Here is a 16,122-nt window from a genome sequence, read left to right on the forward strand (position 1 = left end):
GGGGGGTGGGGGGGGGGGGATGGCAGCGTGAAATTGGGTTATGGGGGCGGGTCGGCAGAGTGGGGAAGATACTCTGAATCGGCGGGGCGTTTTTGTGAGGATAGTTTCAGGGAAGAATTTGCGGGGCAGACCACGCACATAGCAACGAGGAGAGTGCATCTGCAAGGCCGTGCCAAGAGGGAGCGTTCACCTTGTCGCGAGGAAAGGCCTTTTGATGGATCATGGAGCGTGGCAGCGCGGACCTTAAGGCTCCCCGCGCTTTCAACTCCTCCGCGGAAACTCCCAGACGGGTAGGCGCCTCGAGGCACAAAGTGCTCAGCGCTTGACGCGGTTTGTGCGTGGGGACTATTTTGTAGCCGTCAGCGCGTGGAAGAGGGACGGAAAGAAAGAAATGGAAGAAGGAAGAGAAGAAAGAGAAGAACAATTCAGAGAGAAAGGATTCGAGAAAGGGGAGATTTGGCGGGCTTCAACTCTTCCATTTGCGAGAGTGCCTTCGAAGCCGATCCTTTTCGTCGAACCAGATTTGAGGGCACCGAGGCGTTAGCGAAGAAACGTTTTCTCGGAAACTTGTCCGACACACACACCGCCGGTCACTTGCAACCGTCCTGCTCTTCTCACCAATGTAGATATGTATGTATATATATATATATACATATATATGTATATATATATATATATATATATGTATATGTATATGTATATATATATATATTGTAAGGCACGTTTGCTTACTCTATCTGCATACCATTAGTGTGCACGGAAGTATCTTCGCCTTTCTCCTCTCTGCCTGTGTTCATTTAACAGCCTAGGGAGTCTATCTCTCCTCGCTCCATTTCGCTGCTCCTCCAAGTCGAGAAGTATGTATCTGGTCTCCTTCAACCAAGTGGGGAAGTGCGTGGCGAAACGGCGGGAAGCCCCAGGGGCCCTCTGGTCTCCCTCGTTCTCTCGTCTTACATTAAAAGCTCTTGCCGCGTGCGGAAATCCGCGCTTTTTCGCGGTGTTCGGCCACTCCAGCGCGGCGCCGTTTCAAGTGTACAGACTCGTCGATGGCATGCCTTGGAATCAAGATTCACGTCTCAGGTGTTTGCTTGACACACACGGCACGGCTTCTTTAGAGCACAATGGAAACAGCGGGGTTCCGGGAGCAATATCTCCAGAGTGGACGCATACGCGCGGCAAAACCCAATCTGTCTGGGCCTCTAAACTTTCTTCATGGCTCGTCCTGCAAATGCACCTTTGTTCCGTCTCGTGGCACTGCACACATCTTTCGCTTTTCTCCCTCCCATCTCCTGTACCCTCTTCTTTCCAGCCTCCTGTCACCTCTCACTTTTGTGCGTGGCGTTTGGCTCTCGGACTTTAATCTCTTTACACTTTTCTCCCTCCGTTGACATCCTCGTTCTTTGCGAGCACAGCGCAAGCTGCGCACATTTTCTCTCCCTCTCTCCCCTTCCCCACGTTTGCCCGCGTTAGTGGATGTCTCTTTCTTGTTTATCTGTGGAAATCTACGGCTTTATGGATATTTGCCTATAGACATGCATGCGAACATACAGATAGACGCGCGCATGGCAATGGGTCGGTAAACCCGTGAGCATATTCGCACGTGTGCACCTCTACGGAATACATATCCGTTTCTCTTCTAGGTTCGGCCTTCTCGAGCGGCCCGAGGCCGAACTCTGTCTCCTCAGATCACAGAGTGTCTGAGGCAGTGATGACCTGTACGTACACACCAAACACAGCAGCTCCACTTCGGGTGAGATGCAGGGACACGGTTGTCGCTCCGGCGAAGAGGAGAGAGTTTTTTGTCGAACCTGAGAGCGCAAAGAGGTGATTCACGAGACACTGCGACTCAGCGAAAACTGGACATTGGCTTCGAGCTGAAGAGGGGAGAACTCACGTCGCGCATGAATGTCATCAGAGCATCAGGGTTCTCCGACTTGAAGATGCTCGTCCCTGAAAGAGAAAAGGAAAATATGAAACTCGATTGTAACCAGAGACAAGGAAGAAGCCGGGGACTCCGACAAAGATGCAGACATGCAAAGATACACCTGCCTTTCCTCTCTCAATTCGCAAACGCCCGTTGCTCCCCCCATACGGCCTGCTGTCAGCCTAGACACGCATGTGAATAGAGATACACAGATTCAGATACGGAGATATATATACATATAGGAAGAGGGAGTTACGGGGGGAGCGAGGCGTTTCACGAAATCCCTTTTCACCCAAACCAGTTGGATCTTTACTTGAACGACTTCTCCCTTCTTGACACTATGTGTTTATCTACGTAGATAGTTCGTTTCGAGACAATACACATTCCCATATTATTAGACGTATAACAGTATATATATATATATGGTTACATATTTATGAGTATGTATGTGTTGGGCATCCGGTGCAGATGGGCGTGTATTTTGTTGGTTTGAGTGCCCAGGTGCACACTTCTTTTCCTCTTCTTTTTCATTCTCGAATCGAGCCTCGCTTCTTCGTCTCGTGAAGCTCAACGCATGCCGTCGTGTATCCGTCGCAGCCCTGTTCCATGTTTTTTGTCGCAAAGTTCCCACGCTTTTCGCTTTTCTCTTACCGGCCACAATCACATTCGCCCCTGCAAAAGCTGCCGACTTCACCGTCTCTCCGTCCAAGCCGCCATCCACCTTTCAATACAAACAAAACCCACACAACTACGTATCCACATACAAACACGCATATATATATATATATATATATATATATCTCTGCAGATGCAGAAAGACCTCTACATACAAACATACATATGTATACATGTATGTGTAGAAGCGCAGGATCTCGGGCAGCACAGCCGTCTGCGTGCATATGCAAATATGTAGTTGCAGAGAGAGGGTGAGAATGAGAGAACTGTTGTAGCCTCCGACTTGGGTGTTTGTGGGTTACCTGGATGTTTAGGCGAGGGAAGAGTGAGCGCGCGACTCTGACTTTGTCGAGCATGTCTTGCATGAATTTCTGGCCGCCAAAGCCCGGTTCGACAGTCATGACGAGGAGCATGTCGAATCTGTCGCCAGCGAGCGCGTCTCCCAAGTCCGCCAGCTTCGTCGCCGGTTTGATGGCGAGACCGGCCTTGATGCCGAGCTCTCTGATTCGTTTCGCGAGAGCCTCCGCTTTGGCCAGGTCGCCGCCGACTGCTTCCCAGTGAAAGGTGATCGAGTTTGCGCCGGCGTCTGCAAAGGGCTGAACCCACTTCTCGGGGTCTGTGACCATCAAGTGCACGTCGAAGAACGTCGACTTCACGTGGCCGCGTAGCGCCTTCACCACGCCCGGGCCAATCGTCAGGTTCGGCACAAAGTGCCTGAAGAAGGGAGCAAAAGCGCGGAACAGGCAGGCAGTCTCCGAGCAGTCAGAGACGCACACGCACTGTGCTGAGCAAGAACACGGGGGAACAAATCGAGGAACCCTGAAGCTCAGCGTCAGAGTGGAAGATGAAGCGTAAGCCGCGAAAAACATGCGCATTCAGACCTACGCCCAACGCGTCCAGGAACACAGAGAAAAAGAAGAGACGGGAAGAAAGAGGCGACGCGTTTCCTTCTAGAGAGTCAGAAAACAAAACAAAGGGAAAAGGCGGGAGAAAAAAGGGAAAAAGGCGGAGGCTGGGCGGCCATGCAAGCCGGTGATTTCGGAGCCAAACAGACGTGTGCGACGCAAGACAGTCCCTGTTGATAAGAGAAGTGTTGTTCAAGGATACAAAAGTTTAAAAAGGGGCGGTGCATGCAACAGGGACAGATGGGGAGTTGAGGACTGAAACGTGCGTAGGGATGGTGTGAGAACAACTCGAGCTGGAAACCTTTTTCCACATCTGGAGAATCGGACCCTGAGAAAAAAGCTTCCCTCTGGGAGAACATCTGACACGAGGAAAACGTGGAGAGGTCTCCGACGACGAGAATGACGTACCCGTCCTGCAAAAGAAAAGAGAAAAAAGAGAGAAGCGGTTGCTTGCTGTCACTCCAGACAGTCAAACACGAAACAAACACGTAAATACGCATATTTACGCATCGTTTACTCATCAAATGCATCTAGACATATCTGTACATGCACATCTACATATACATGCACCCAAGGTATAAGCATATATATAGATACATGAATCAGTACACACGCATAGAGATGTATGCGAATACATATATATATATATATATAAGGTTTTGTATGTGTACGTTCCGCGAGTCTGCCCGTTGAGATTTGTTCTGCAAAACAGGGGAGAGATGGGAGAGGCGTCCGCAGGCGGCTGTCTCTTATACCGGTGTGAAATCTGGTGGATCTTACCATAATGTCGAGATGCAGCCAATCACATCCAGCGTCTACCATTCGCTTCGCTTCTGAGGCGAGCGAGGATAGGTCACTGGCGAGGACTGAAGGGCAGATGATGGGTTTTAATTGCGCCGACATTTTCGCGGAAAAAGGATGAAAAACTCGGGGAGTCTCTCGGTGGGTCGGTAAGTGGAGGACCTCTCGGTGTATGTGGGTTGGCGCGGCAACAGGAACGTCGCGAGACTTCTGCTGTTCAACGGAAGAAACACGGATTCTTGAGGTCCCACGAACGGAAAACCAAAGCTGTCTTCGACCCGAGTTGTGGGGGGGCGAATCAATGGAAGACAAATGAAGCGGAAAAACGCATCAGAGTCGGGAACCGGCTTTTCACTGCGTGTGTCTGTCTAAAAAGTTTCGCGGTCGCATGTCAATCACCCAGACCGTTTTCCGACAGAAGGATCCAGAAACCGCAGGCGAAAGGAAAAGCCGTCAAAAGTCGGCGTGTCCCGCAGAAAACACGACAAATAGGCTGTAGGCAAAACGGGGAAAGTTCGATTCCAACGGTGCCACGCATCACCGCCAAGGTAACCGAAAGGCGTGCAGCGAATTCGCTCAGAGAGGGGCAAAGCTAGTGAATCGGGACGGCATGCGACTATTCGTTACCAAGCAAGGGACGGAAAGCAGAGAAAACACACGGGAATGAAAAATTGACGAGTGTGTAGATGCTAAAAGAGGAAAAAGAATGACGGTCGTACGAGAGGGCAGGACTCAACAGAAGCGAAACGGGGCTTGAGTCGGTTGGGAAGTCGCGGGCGCTTGAGGGAGGAGAAAAGTTGTATTTGTTGCGTGTCTCGAGCGTTCTACGAAAGAGACAAGAACTGCCACTAAGAAGCCAATATGGGCAGAGATGACGAAGCGACAAGAGGCGTAGCAAGAGCAATGCAGAGAATCGAATCTGTTTCACCTGCCGAACGTCAGCGGACAAAACGGAAAAGCGCCTCGCGTGCATGCAGAAAAAATAGCAGTTAAACATGTTTGCATTCGCGAGCATCAGAGCATTGCAACGGAAAGCGTTAGAATTTGAAGAAAAGAATCAACGGGAGAAATTCGTGTGTCGTCATTCTAAACAGAGGGAGCACTATGTAGAGGGCGGTTCGTTTCCGGGGTTTCGTTGAGGTTTTGCTGTATACGGCACCGGACTGGCCCAACGGCTGCCAGCGACGACGGCAGGTTCCACAATCCTCGTGTGCAAGCGCTAGTGGATGACATTGTGAATCAAAGCAAGGCGTTTCCGCTTACAGATAACGTGTTGGGATAGGATGTCTAGCAGATATAATGTCATCGAAGGGAAGTCCATGTGTCTCTTGCAGGGGCGAGTTACTTTGTTTCCAAAGGACGGCGATTCCAACGCGATGTATTCCGGTTCTTTGAGCAAAGACAGGAGAACGGCAGATATGTTGTTTATACGAACCAGGTCTACCCCACTGAGGGACGAGTGAAGACTAAATTGTGGTCAACACTCTCGTTAGCCGTGTGTATCCCATGATCTCATGTGACAATCTTTGAGCCCCTTCATGGCTGGGAAACTCCACTGGGTCAGTGCTGCCGAATTCCAGCAGTATTGGCTTTAATTTCAGGCCACCGGTAAGAATTACGACAGAGGCAACGAAAGAAATGGCCTGGTGGACCTCGTCACATATCGTGAACCAGTGATTGAAATCTACGCCCACCGTCCACAGAATAGGGGCAGCACCCCCCTTACTTTTTGCACGACGGGACCGTACATTATCTACCTGAAGAACATGCCAGATCTCCTCTGTTAATTTGGTTTCAAAGCGACACGTCCTAAAGGTCTAACCTTGGCTTGACTCTCCAGTTTGACCAACAAAAAACTACTCATTTACGACATTAACTCTCCGGCTGCGATGCGGCACGATATCCCTATAGAAAGTCCTCAGCCCGGCGCGACATCTGACAAACGGCTGTTTGTGTGTAAGCATCGCTGTTGTGGCAAATAAAGGCATTTGTTCGAGAATACCCGCAGAGAGCAAACGGAAACCTGTTGATGTCCTCAATCGAGGGTTACTGAGAGGCCCCGGTCATTACTGTTGGGATTTCGGCATGAACTCTCTCAACTTGTGGACGACCCGTCAGTAGCAAAACACAGTCTCATTGTGGATGCCTTGCAACAGGAGATCGGCGCTGTTTAAAGTCCTGTGTATTGTGGGCATCCGTCTCAGTCTCTTTCACTTCTCGTCCCAGTTTACCGTGTAATCTTGAAGGGATGATGCATGGATATATTTTGTTGAAGGCCCGCAACATATGTCTGAAGACCTCCCCAAAGAAGCCACGCATGCATTAAAAGGGTATTCGCTGGCCAAGTGCCGAAATTTGGATACGCTGACAACGGGGTAGTTCAACTGAGTCACGATAGAGTGTGTTTTCCATCGGTGACGTGTGCTCCTTAACGGGAAGAACGCGATATTCTGACTTTCCATAAGGCCTGCGTGCGTAGGCGCATTAGTACTTCTGGCGGCGTTCAATGTCGGCTGGCAGAGAGCGTGCTCTGGTATTCTTTCTCAAACCGTTTCCTGAAGCCTAGGAATGCTGCGCGATATTCCCGTTATTTTCTGGCTTTTTTCGGCCTCCAGTGACGCAAATGGTCCAGTGGAAGCAGGCACTGAGGGCATACGAAACACGCTGCGATACGCCGACCATCGTTCGCAGTTTATGGTACTGCCAGTCGCGTGACGCCTCGAGCTGCCGTTCACGAGAAGACCGGTCTATGCCTAGGAAGGAAAGCAAGATATCCGCTTGGAAACAAGGGAACGGAAGGGATGCGTAGGCGTCGACACTACATCTTTTGCAAGATAAACACTGTCAGGCCTTTCAAGCAGCCTAACCGCCGTCATCAGGACTCCGACGACAACTGCAGCAACAGAAAAAAAGCATTTGTCACGTCTCCCCTAAGACACAAGGAAACTTGGAGAGGCAGAAATTTGTGATTAAATCTGGACAGCAACAGTAATTGAATCGCTTGTGAACACTTTCCCTGTAGCTGTCAACCGTTCGTGGCTTTCGCGAACATTTCGTTTGCGGCTGAACCGTTTTTGTTCGGTTCCGCCACAGAACATGCCAAATACAGCAACTCGCGTGAGAACCCACACCCCCGTTTGCGCTGGCTGCACACCTTGTTTGAAGCGCTGTAAATTGGCAATGTCAAGTCCGCACGGGAATGCCTTTAAAAAATCTCCTTCAGCGTAACATCTCAAATCGTCCTTGAATGAAAGGTTTAACACTTTTGTGGCTGAAGGGGCCTCGTGTGCCTTATGGCCGCCGATAACAGCGCATGCTCGGCACTGCGGCAAATTGACCCAAAACACAAATATAGTGCGGTGCCGGGGCTGTGTAATTCCTTTTTCTTCAAAGCTTTCTTGTCTAGCTACTTCTGTTGAACGGATATGGATACGTTGGCATGCGTATGTCCCTTCCGTCGGCGCCCTCCGGTTTCTTAGCATATGCATTTTCATTTTTCCTCTCACAGCACCTGTCCGGGGTTGGTGTGTTCGGTGGGCAAGAATCCATTCCGTAATGGCAAACTGAAACGCACCTCGCTCACTACACCGGAAACGGAAACTATAGATCCGCTTGAAAAGTGCCGTCACAAAACAGGAACGTGACAGGCCTAGCGAGGTGTCCTTCTGGTGGGCACCTCTGTATTTTCGCGAACACTTTTTATCGTTCGTGCTTTCTCATTTTGCAAAAACGGCATTTTGCAATGACTAGGCAGCTTAAAGCAGTTGTACTCGCCCTGCCCAGCAGGTCGCGACAACTCTTTGTGAATTTTAGTTTTCTGCTAGTAGCATGTTTCATTGGCTGCGTTATTATCACCTTCCATGGCTTGGATATCCGTCCCTCTGGCGAGGCCGGCGCCACGTCCTCACCTAGGGTTCTTGGGGCCGAGGCGGCCGTGAAGAGGAAACGTGTGTTACATGCAGTACGTGACCCAGCAACAGGAAAAGTGATTTATCCAGAGAAGAAGTTTCTTTCAGAGAAGACAAAGACAGCAGCCAGTCCAGCATCGAATGCACCTCCAATACGTCAGTTGGACAAGGCCTCGTTCTCTTCGTTCTTAGACGAACGTGGTCAGGTTCTCGTTTACTTCTACGGCGACGAAAGGTATTTTCACTGTTCCAAGACACAGAATGCATAACATTTAGACTGTAGATTACAACTCCTTCAAAGAAAAGAAAAACTGCCGCCATCTTCACCTTCATATCAGCACCAGCAGAGCGCTGATGAGCATGCCATTCAGCCGCCTTCCCCTCTGCTCATGTGTACAGAGGCTACACGTAACAGCCCCCCCCCCTACCCAGGGGGAAGTATGACCCAGGAAGAAGTTTCCTTTCTGGTTGCAGCACACTAGATAACTGGAAGTGCTACACGAAAGCTATTCCTTGTGGTATCGAGCAGGCAGTCGGAACGCCAATGACGGAATTATAGCATAGATCATCATCCTTCCGTTAGACAGGGACGTCACTGCCTTCTCAGAGCGAGACTTGCCAAACAGGTGGTTGCCCTCACCGCCCCCTTTTAACGGCAAGGCGCTGTCGTAAGTGTCACTAGGTCTAACTCGACAGGAGCGCCCGTGTACTCTGCCTTGCTAGTGGTGAGGAACAGCTCAAATTCCTAGCTGTTTTACCCTCGATGGTTTCGCGACATGTGCACGTCCCAGGTGCACGAAGTGTAAGGCGACTGGCCCTGAAATCGATGACATAAACAGTGGATTGGCGAAGTACTTTTTCTCTACCTCTCTGGCTCAAGTGGATGTGTCGAAGCACCCGGAGCTGGCGCAAGATCAAGATATCGCGCAAGTTCCTGCCCTCGTTTTCTACGGAGAAGGATCAAAGGGCGTGCCAGAGCAGTACCGCGGCAAGCTGAGGGCTAACCGAGTCTTCGACTGGGTACGCAGTGTGAAGTGAAAGTCGCCCAAGGATGCTGCCACTGTGAATGTGGTCTATTGCGTGTCTCTTCCTGTACCGCCTATCCCCAATGTTTCCTTGAGGCCTTTGTGTGACTGAGCCCACCTCCCTTTTGGCGCTACGCACGGTCTGCAACAGGGGAGGCCACTGCAGCGCTCCATCGGCCACAGGGAAGCCTCTGGCCATTGGGTGTGACCGTCGAAAAAAGCTTCCTGGGTTTTGATCTGGGACTCTCGAGCGATTCATCATTTTTGCTTCTCCTGCGAACGCAGCGAATAGAAGCAGATCCGCTGTGGCTGTCGATAGCACGCATGATTCAGGCAGATAGGGCCAACTAAAAAGACGGGCTGATACGAAGCGTGCCAACTTGGTTTCAAACCCCGAGTCGACAGTCGAATGATGGGGTTTTGAGTTGTTCCCTCCTTCTGGTGACGTGAATAGTGAAGGAACTGTGGGTTGAATGTTTCCTTTGTCACTGGCCATTAGCTGAGGCGGCAAGATGGATCATTCTACAGAGATCTGGTGGTCGTGCGTCGCCACCAGAAAGCCCCGATGTCAGTAGAAGATGAAGAGAGGATTCTTAAAAAGGCAGCGGCGAATTCGCCCTTCACGACCGTGATCGCATACACTGTGCCAGGCAGTCCGAAGGACAAACTGATCAAGGATATCGCCCATGAAGGAGACGCGATGCGTGGAACCCTCTTCCACTTCATACCCGTAACGGATTTCAGAAAGAGCAAGATCGAGATCTACAAAGCAAAGCTCGTAAGGTGCCGCAAAGGGCCAGGCTCATGCCCATGCCGGCGTCCCGCCCTACGCGTTCAGAACTGGGGCTGGATGCATTGTTAGAAGGCCTCCAGTGTCCTGATACGTGGATGGAGGCGGAGCGGTAGGCCGGGGTGAAAGGTGAAAATACGACTGCTTTTCTCGTTTGAACGCGGCTCGCGGTCTCCATCTGGGTGTGTACCTCCTCCAGCCTTACGATCTATATGAAGACGAAGACATAATCGACTACGCCGCACAAAAGTGGTCCAAAAACGAGATCAAACGGAGCATCTACACGGCATTCGACAGGATAATCTACCCCGACACCGACGAGTGTGAGCGCAAACTGGGTTTGACTTGGCAATCACCCCTCTCGGGGTTTGGAAAACTAGTAGCGTCGTTTCCGTTGCCCTTCTAGAATCTGTCAGACTGAATCGACAAGCTCAGCGGCATTTCACGAATGCTTTTTCTCCATCGCTTCTCACAACTCGTAGTCCGAAACCTGTATTGGTGAGTGGCGATTTTTGGAATAACAATATCAATCCTCTCTTGTAGGTGCGCCGCGGCTGCATTCCGGCCCCTGGGCATGAGAGGGTCTTCGGCACCGTAGGAGGCTGAGCCAGACTCTCCTGCTATGCAGAGTAAAGAATGTGCTCATTTAGTGACTCTCAACGAGATGATCTGAAATCTGGGGTAAAAACGGGAGACAGATTCGTTGGGCGCCTGAAACACGAGAGAGAAAAGCGTTTGTCTAAATATCTGTTGACACGTCGGCGCTGTTCTCTCAGCGTCTATCCTGGGTTAACGCAGTCGTGTTCCTTTTTCAGATGTCGACAATCTCGCAAAGACAAAAGCCCTTGCGACGATTCTGTACGATGCGACGACGAGCGACTACCAGGAGTATGTGGACGTGCTGCTCCAGCATGCGCGCGACATGAAAGACAAAGTGAGTTCTCGCATCGGGTGTTTCCGAAATCCGTGACACTGCGGGGTGACGAATCAATGTTTTGTTCTTTGGCATACCTGCAGAAACAGGTACGATTGTCCATGTACAAGGGCACCAGGGACTGTGTCTTGGGGGGTTCTTGTGTATACCCTTTCCTTGGTGATCCCATTCGGTGCTGTCAAGGCTGCTGAACTCTGACACGCACGGCCTCACAGCCTGCAGAAAAGGCGATTCCCAGGAGGTGGAAGAGCTTGCAGTCAGCGAGGCTGAAACGGTTCTTCCGATCGTGATGTAGAGAAGCAGGCGAAAGTGGCAATGTGGTGCGTACGTGTCTGTTCCCCTGCGTTCCGAAAATGTTCTAGTTGGTGTTCACGTTCGCGAATCAGCGCGACTCAAAGGAGATGCTGCAGTTCATGGGTTTCGACTCGGGCTGGCCCACGCTCATGATCACGGAGACTGCGGAGCAGGGCCGGAAAAATGTGCTGAAGGCAGGAAGTTACACTTTTTCCGCGGGCCCCAAAAAGTTCGTCCTCAAAGGACCCTTCAACTGGGGAGCGTTCGAGTAAGTCGGGGCAAGCACAGGAGAAAAAGCAAAGAAACGGCGATTTTTGACAAGCACCGGCAGGTCTGTGCTTTAAAACTACTTCACGCAGTCTCGTTGACACGCCCTATGTGTGGCTAAGCGTGGACCTCCGCACGATTTCAAAGCACACGTAGAGGAGCAAGACCGCTGTAAGCCTCTCGAGGCAAACCAGCAAAGCTTCGGATCCAACTGTCCATGCCGCGAACCCGCGTGGCCTGCTTTCGGGTTCAAATGCCCCCAGGAAACGCAGTGGATACACCGGGATGCAGAAACCCAGTCCCTGTCCTGAACGAACGCCCGCTTTCCTGTGCAGTCAATTCTTCAAAAACTTCGCAAACAAGAGACTACCTGCGGCTTTCCGATCGAACTTGCCTCCCGTGCGCTCGGCTGAGCACGAAGAAGCTGCAATTCAGGACATGTGCCATTACAGCCTGAAGACTGCGCTGCGCGGTCTCGGCAAGTGGATCTTTGTACTCTATTACGACGAGAAAGGGTCAGGGGTTCTTTAAATTTGGCTCCACACTTCAGTCACTGTTGTGTCCCCTCGAAAGCTGGACCTGTTAGCTCCGGAATTTCCGAAAGTCAACAGGGGACGCCCACTTAGGCCTGAAAAAGCAAACGTGACAACACTCCGACGGTTAAAGAATCCGAGGCTTCCGTTTTACGTGCACGTAGACCACGAATTGTCCTGGTTGTTTAAACAACAACCTTTTCTTCTATTCTTCACACCCGCCTGCACAGGTGACAGAGACGATGTGATGCCTGGGGAGTGTCACGAATGTGGAGGCGCCTGTCGTTTATCCAAACATATTTGTCTGGGTCTGGCGGGTCTCGAGACGGCCTGTTCCAATGGCTACTGAGTGTGTAAACGCCGTGACCTCGTTTGGGTTCATTCCTGTGGCGTCTAAGCACCCCTACAAGTCAATTTGCCTAGACGGGGGTATGTTTCCGTCCGACTGTGTGCAAAGATACACGTCGATATAACTTACCTTCTCACGCACCTCTCTTATATACACATGCACAAATGACAGAGGAAGAACTTGGACGTTCCTCTGGAATACTCTCCACGGTCGCGTTCGAAAGCGACAGGAGGGCAAGACAACTCTGTGGAAACAAGTTGAATCTCTGTCTGTACCTCCAGATGCTCTGCCTGCGCAGAGGCAATGAAGGTGTTTGTGACTGTAGGGAAGCGCGTGAAAAAGTGGACAGTGGTAGGTCTTTCGGGTAGACCGGCAGCAGAGAAAAACGGCAGTAGCCAGTGCGCCCTCCACCCCCGTGAAAGCTGACTGTCGCCATTCGGATGGTGACCTATGGGGTCCGGTTTCTTATATTGCCGGTGACACACCGTGACTGAAGACCTGTCCTTCGCAGCCCAAAATCGGTCTCCGGTCTGCAGTGAACCCTCCGCAGATCGCTGGTGGCACGTTGAGCCTCGCTGCGTTATTCTCCGATGTTGTCCGAAAGCTGCGTGCGCGCACCTCAGAGAGGCGTGCATGTCTACAAGTCTTCGGGAATGCTCCACGACACGTAAAATCAAAAACGAAAGGGCCTTCTCGGTTGTGGGTCCACACCACGTGACTTTTTATCCGTGTGCGTCTCCATATGGGCAGAAGGATGTCATGGTGGCGAGATATCCCTCGGATTTAAATGACCCAATCGACCCTGCCGCTACCCTCCCACGGCCCATGCTCATTGCCTATCCTCCAGGTGAGCAGACAACTAGTAAGCCGTTTGCTGCTCTTGCAGAGCATCCCTTGAGGTACAGCGTCTCAGATATGGTGCGAAACTTGCCTTTCGGGCACCGCTTCTTTGGGGCAGTCGAGGATTACCTCGTTCGCTCCACCTTCGCGGGGGCCATGGTACTGCTCTGTGGCAACTGGTCAACACATTTCTTTTTCATACCCGCGTCTGGACCCTGCCTTGAAACCTTATACAGTGGGATGTTTGTATTACACAGAATAACAATATGTCTCTAGATCTACAGACCTTCCCGGGAATTTACAAAAACAAAAGGATAGGGCGCCCCCGCATTGTTCCCGCGCGGGAGCATGCAGAGGCAGCAAACCATACCCATTCTGTGGCAAGTTCCGTTTCTGTGATCCACTGAAAAGTCAGAGATGGGGACACCCCACTGGACGTCTTGCGATGGATTAAGGAGTTCAAGCTCCGTTTTTCCGCCATTCCTCGGATCTTTCCTCTCGATCCCATTTTTTTAATTGTCGGTAACTATGGGGTCAAAGACACGATCGACGCTGACGAGGAGACACCTATTTGCCAATAGTACAGAATAAGCGAGTCAGAGTGAAGACGGATCTCGTGCTTGTTTCAACAAGCTGCTGAACAGATGCATTTTGTCCGTTTTTTGTCTTTGTTTCTTGCGCAGACGGGGACAAGCTGGAAAAACATATTGTGTATGAGGGAGAATTCGTTGAAGAACTGGTTATTGAGTTCATGAAGGGAGAAATCCGCAAAAGATGGAAGCGCGCTGAGCTCTGATGCTGCAAAACATTTCGATGTTCTACACATCATCTCAACTTCCACAAGTCTCACCTGTTTCGAAGCACGGCTATCGCCTGGAACAAAAACGATGGGCCTCTCCTCTGTGTCTAGATTGTAATCAGTCCGAACTCCGTTGACAAACGGATTGCCTTTGCCCACTCTGTTCTTTTGGATCTCACAATTCGTTCTCTAAACTCTCTCTGCTGTGGCCTCTTCGAGCTCCAGTCTCCGAATGTGGTGCACGCACGAGTCTGCCCGGTAAGGCTGAGGTTTGCTGGGTTCCACCGTGTTTCTTGTCGCATTTCTAAAAACATACACCCGGTTAACGCGTTTTGGATGGTGATGAACACCTGCAACTGCTTCCACCTGAGAGCGGTCCGTAGCGTCTTCTAGATCTGCTCTCTAGACACTCACGATTTCCTCTTCTCGCCGCCTCCGTATGCAGCCTTTTGTCTTTGCTATTTGATGTGCCGCTGCTGGCCTTTGGCCCAGCGACTAGCTGGCTTTATCCGCGCAGTCCCTCATCACTGCCAAAAAAAAGCACAGCGGTCACGCAATGCCGCTCTTCTTTTACAACAGTAGCCGTGTAGGCGATCGACGCGATGCACGTTCCACTGACAGACCCAAGAGGGTTGAGGAGGCTAGCGGAAACGGGAAGGGCGGGGCCGCTCGAGTTCCCTCTCAGGAGAAACGAACGTAGAAAGGCTAGTGAGGAGGTAAAAACTATATCTTTACATTTGCTCGAACACTTGCACTGAAATCCAACCGAGCCACGTGGTGCACTAGGGACTATTGGAAGGTCTTAAATTGCTGGCAAGGGCCAGCTAAAGTTTGTCTCCTTGGAAGTAGCCGGGGCGCGTGTGCTGTGTCGTGCACTCTTCTCTGTCGAACCACACGTCCGGGAAGGGACTACCCCCGAGTCTTCTGCATGATTCATGTGGAAAAAACAAAATCAGAGGCCGCCGTAAGATGAGCTCTTTGCGTGGGAGCGGACGTGATGCGGTCTACATAGATTTAAACGACGGTACTAACAATATGCCGGGATAGTCCACAGATGCCCCCCAAAACACAACGGGAAAATCGGTTCGTGCCTACACTGCGTGTGCTCCCACACAAATAAGGCAACAACCACGGCAGCATATCTCCGCGCAATAGAAGCCTTCACTTGTAGAGACAAACAAACCGCCAGCGATAGCTGCTAGTAAGGAGTACGCGAGCTTCTTTATTTGGCAGCAATAGGGGATATTTAAGCGGGTAAATGTGATGCCGTGAAAACGTTTCATCAAAAGCTGTTCTCCGCTTTGGTTGGGAAAAAGGCATCCCTCTTGAAAACATACGTCCTATCTAAACGATTGCCAAATTCCTTTAGTCTGTCATCACCCTCCTCCTCAACACATCAACTACGCAGCAGGTATTTCGACACCGCATTCGCTGTAGGTTTCGTCGTTCGCTGGGGAACTCACTTGGTTATCGGCTTTACCGATGGGTATGTTTCCGAAAACGACCAAGGAAATCCACACTCTTTGGTGGCCGCTTACAAGGGAAAGATCAATAGTACGGCGTATTTCGGGCTGTGAGGCCTGGTCAGCGAAAATAGTGCGTCTTGTGGCAGGGGAACCCGTGACCCTAGGCCACCGGGTCACAACGCGCTATTGTAGTGTTTTTTTACACACGCAAGTTCTTCTTGGGGTACATGTCGCTTTAGCAAGAGAAGCCAAGTTACGATATCGCGAGACGCCAAACAGCGTGAATTCTTTTTCGTCCAACACAACAATCTATCGCGTGCCGTATGCCATCCATGCCTGGCGCGGGTGTCGTGGGACGACGTGGAACTTACTGCGACAATTACCTGCCTCGAGATCCTGTTGACTCGTCACGAAAAGTGTGGTCGGTAGAACGAAGTTCATATAAATCGAGGCACAGCAATTCTACGCAATCTTGCAGGGTTGACAGTACACAGCGGCAAGCTGTCGTCACGAGGGTGGGCTACCGAAGCCCCCGAAGACCTCAGAATTGCGTGCGGATAGAGTGAAGGATGATATCCGAAACAATACACGCTTTGCAAACGGACTGTAACG

At 51.0% G+C, this 16,122-nt stretch overlaps 2 protein-coding genes across 2 annotated transcripts; one reads left to right on the forward strand and one right to left on the reverse strand.

The window, feature by feature from the left end:
• Positions 1–1,686: 1,686 nt before the first annotated feature.
• On the reverse strand, positions 1,687–4,407 carry NCLIV_065340 (hypothetical protein; the record flags this gene model as incomplete). The annotated part of the gene is made up of 6 exons (XM_003886085.1): positions 1,687–1,713; positions 1,895–1,950; positions 2,576–2,645; positions 2,902–3,313; positions 3,913–3,917; positions 4,285–4,407. 6 exons carry the CDS (start codon positions 4,405–4,407, stop codon positions 1,687–1,689), a joined length of 693 nt encoding a protein of 230 aa, XP_003886134.1.
• Positions 4,408–8,047: 3,640 nt separating this feature from the next.
• NCLIV_065350 (putative protein disulfide isomerase) lies at positions 8,048–14,041 on the forward strand (the record flags this gene model as incomplete). The annotated part of the gene is made up of 10 exons (XM_003886086.1): positions 8,048–8,448; positions 9,005–9,233; positions 9,738–10,016; positions 10,511–10,526; positions 10,844–10,962; positions 11,325–11,524; positions 11,859–12,038; positions 12,687–12,756; positions 13,156–13,252; positions 13,929–14,041. 10 exons carry the CDS (start codon positions 8,048–8,050, stop codon positions 14,039–14,041), a joined length of 1,704 nt encoding a protein of 567 aa, XP_003886135.1.
• Between the last annotated feature and the right edge of the window lie 2,081 nt (positions 14,042–16,122).

The sequence above is a fragment of the Neospora caninum genome, chromosome XII (assembly GCF_000208865.1).
Source record: "Neospora caninum Liverpool complete genome, chromosome XII".
Lineage (NCBI taxonomy): Eukaryota > Apicomplexa > Conoidasida > Eucoccidiorida > Sarcocystidae > Neospora > Neospora caninum.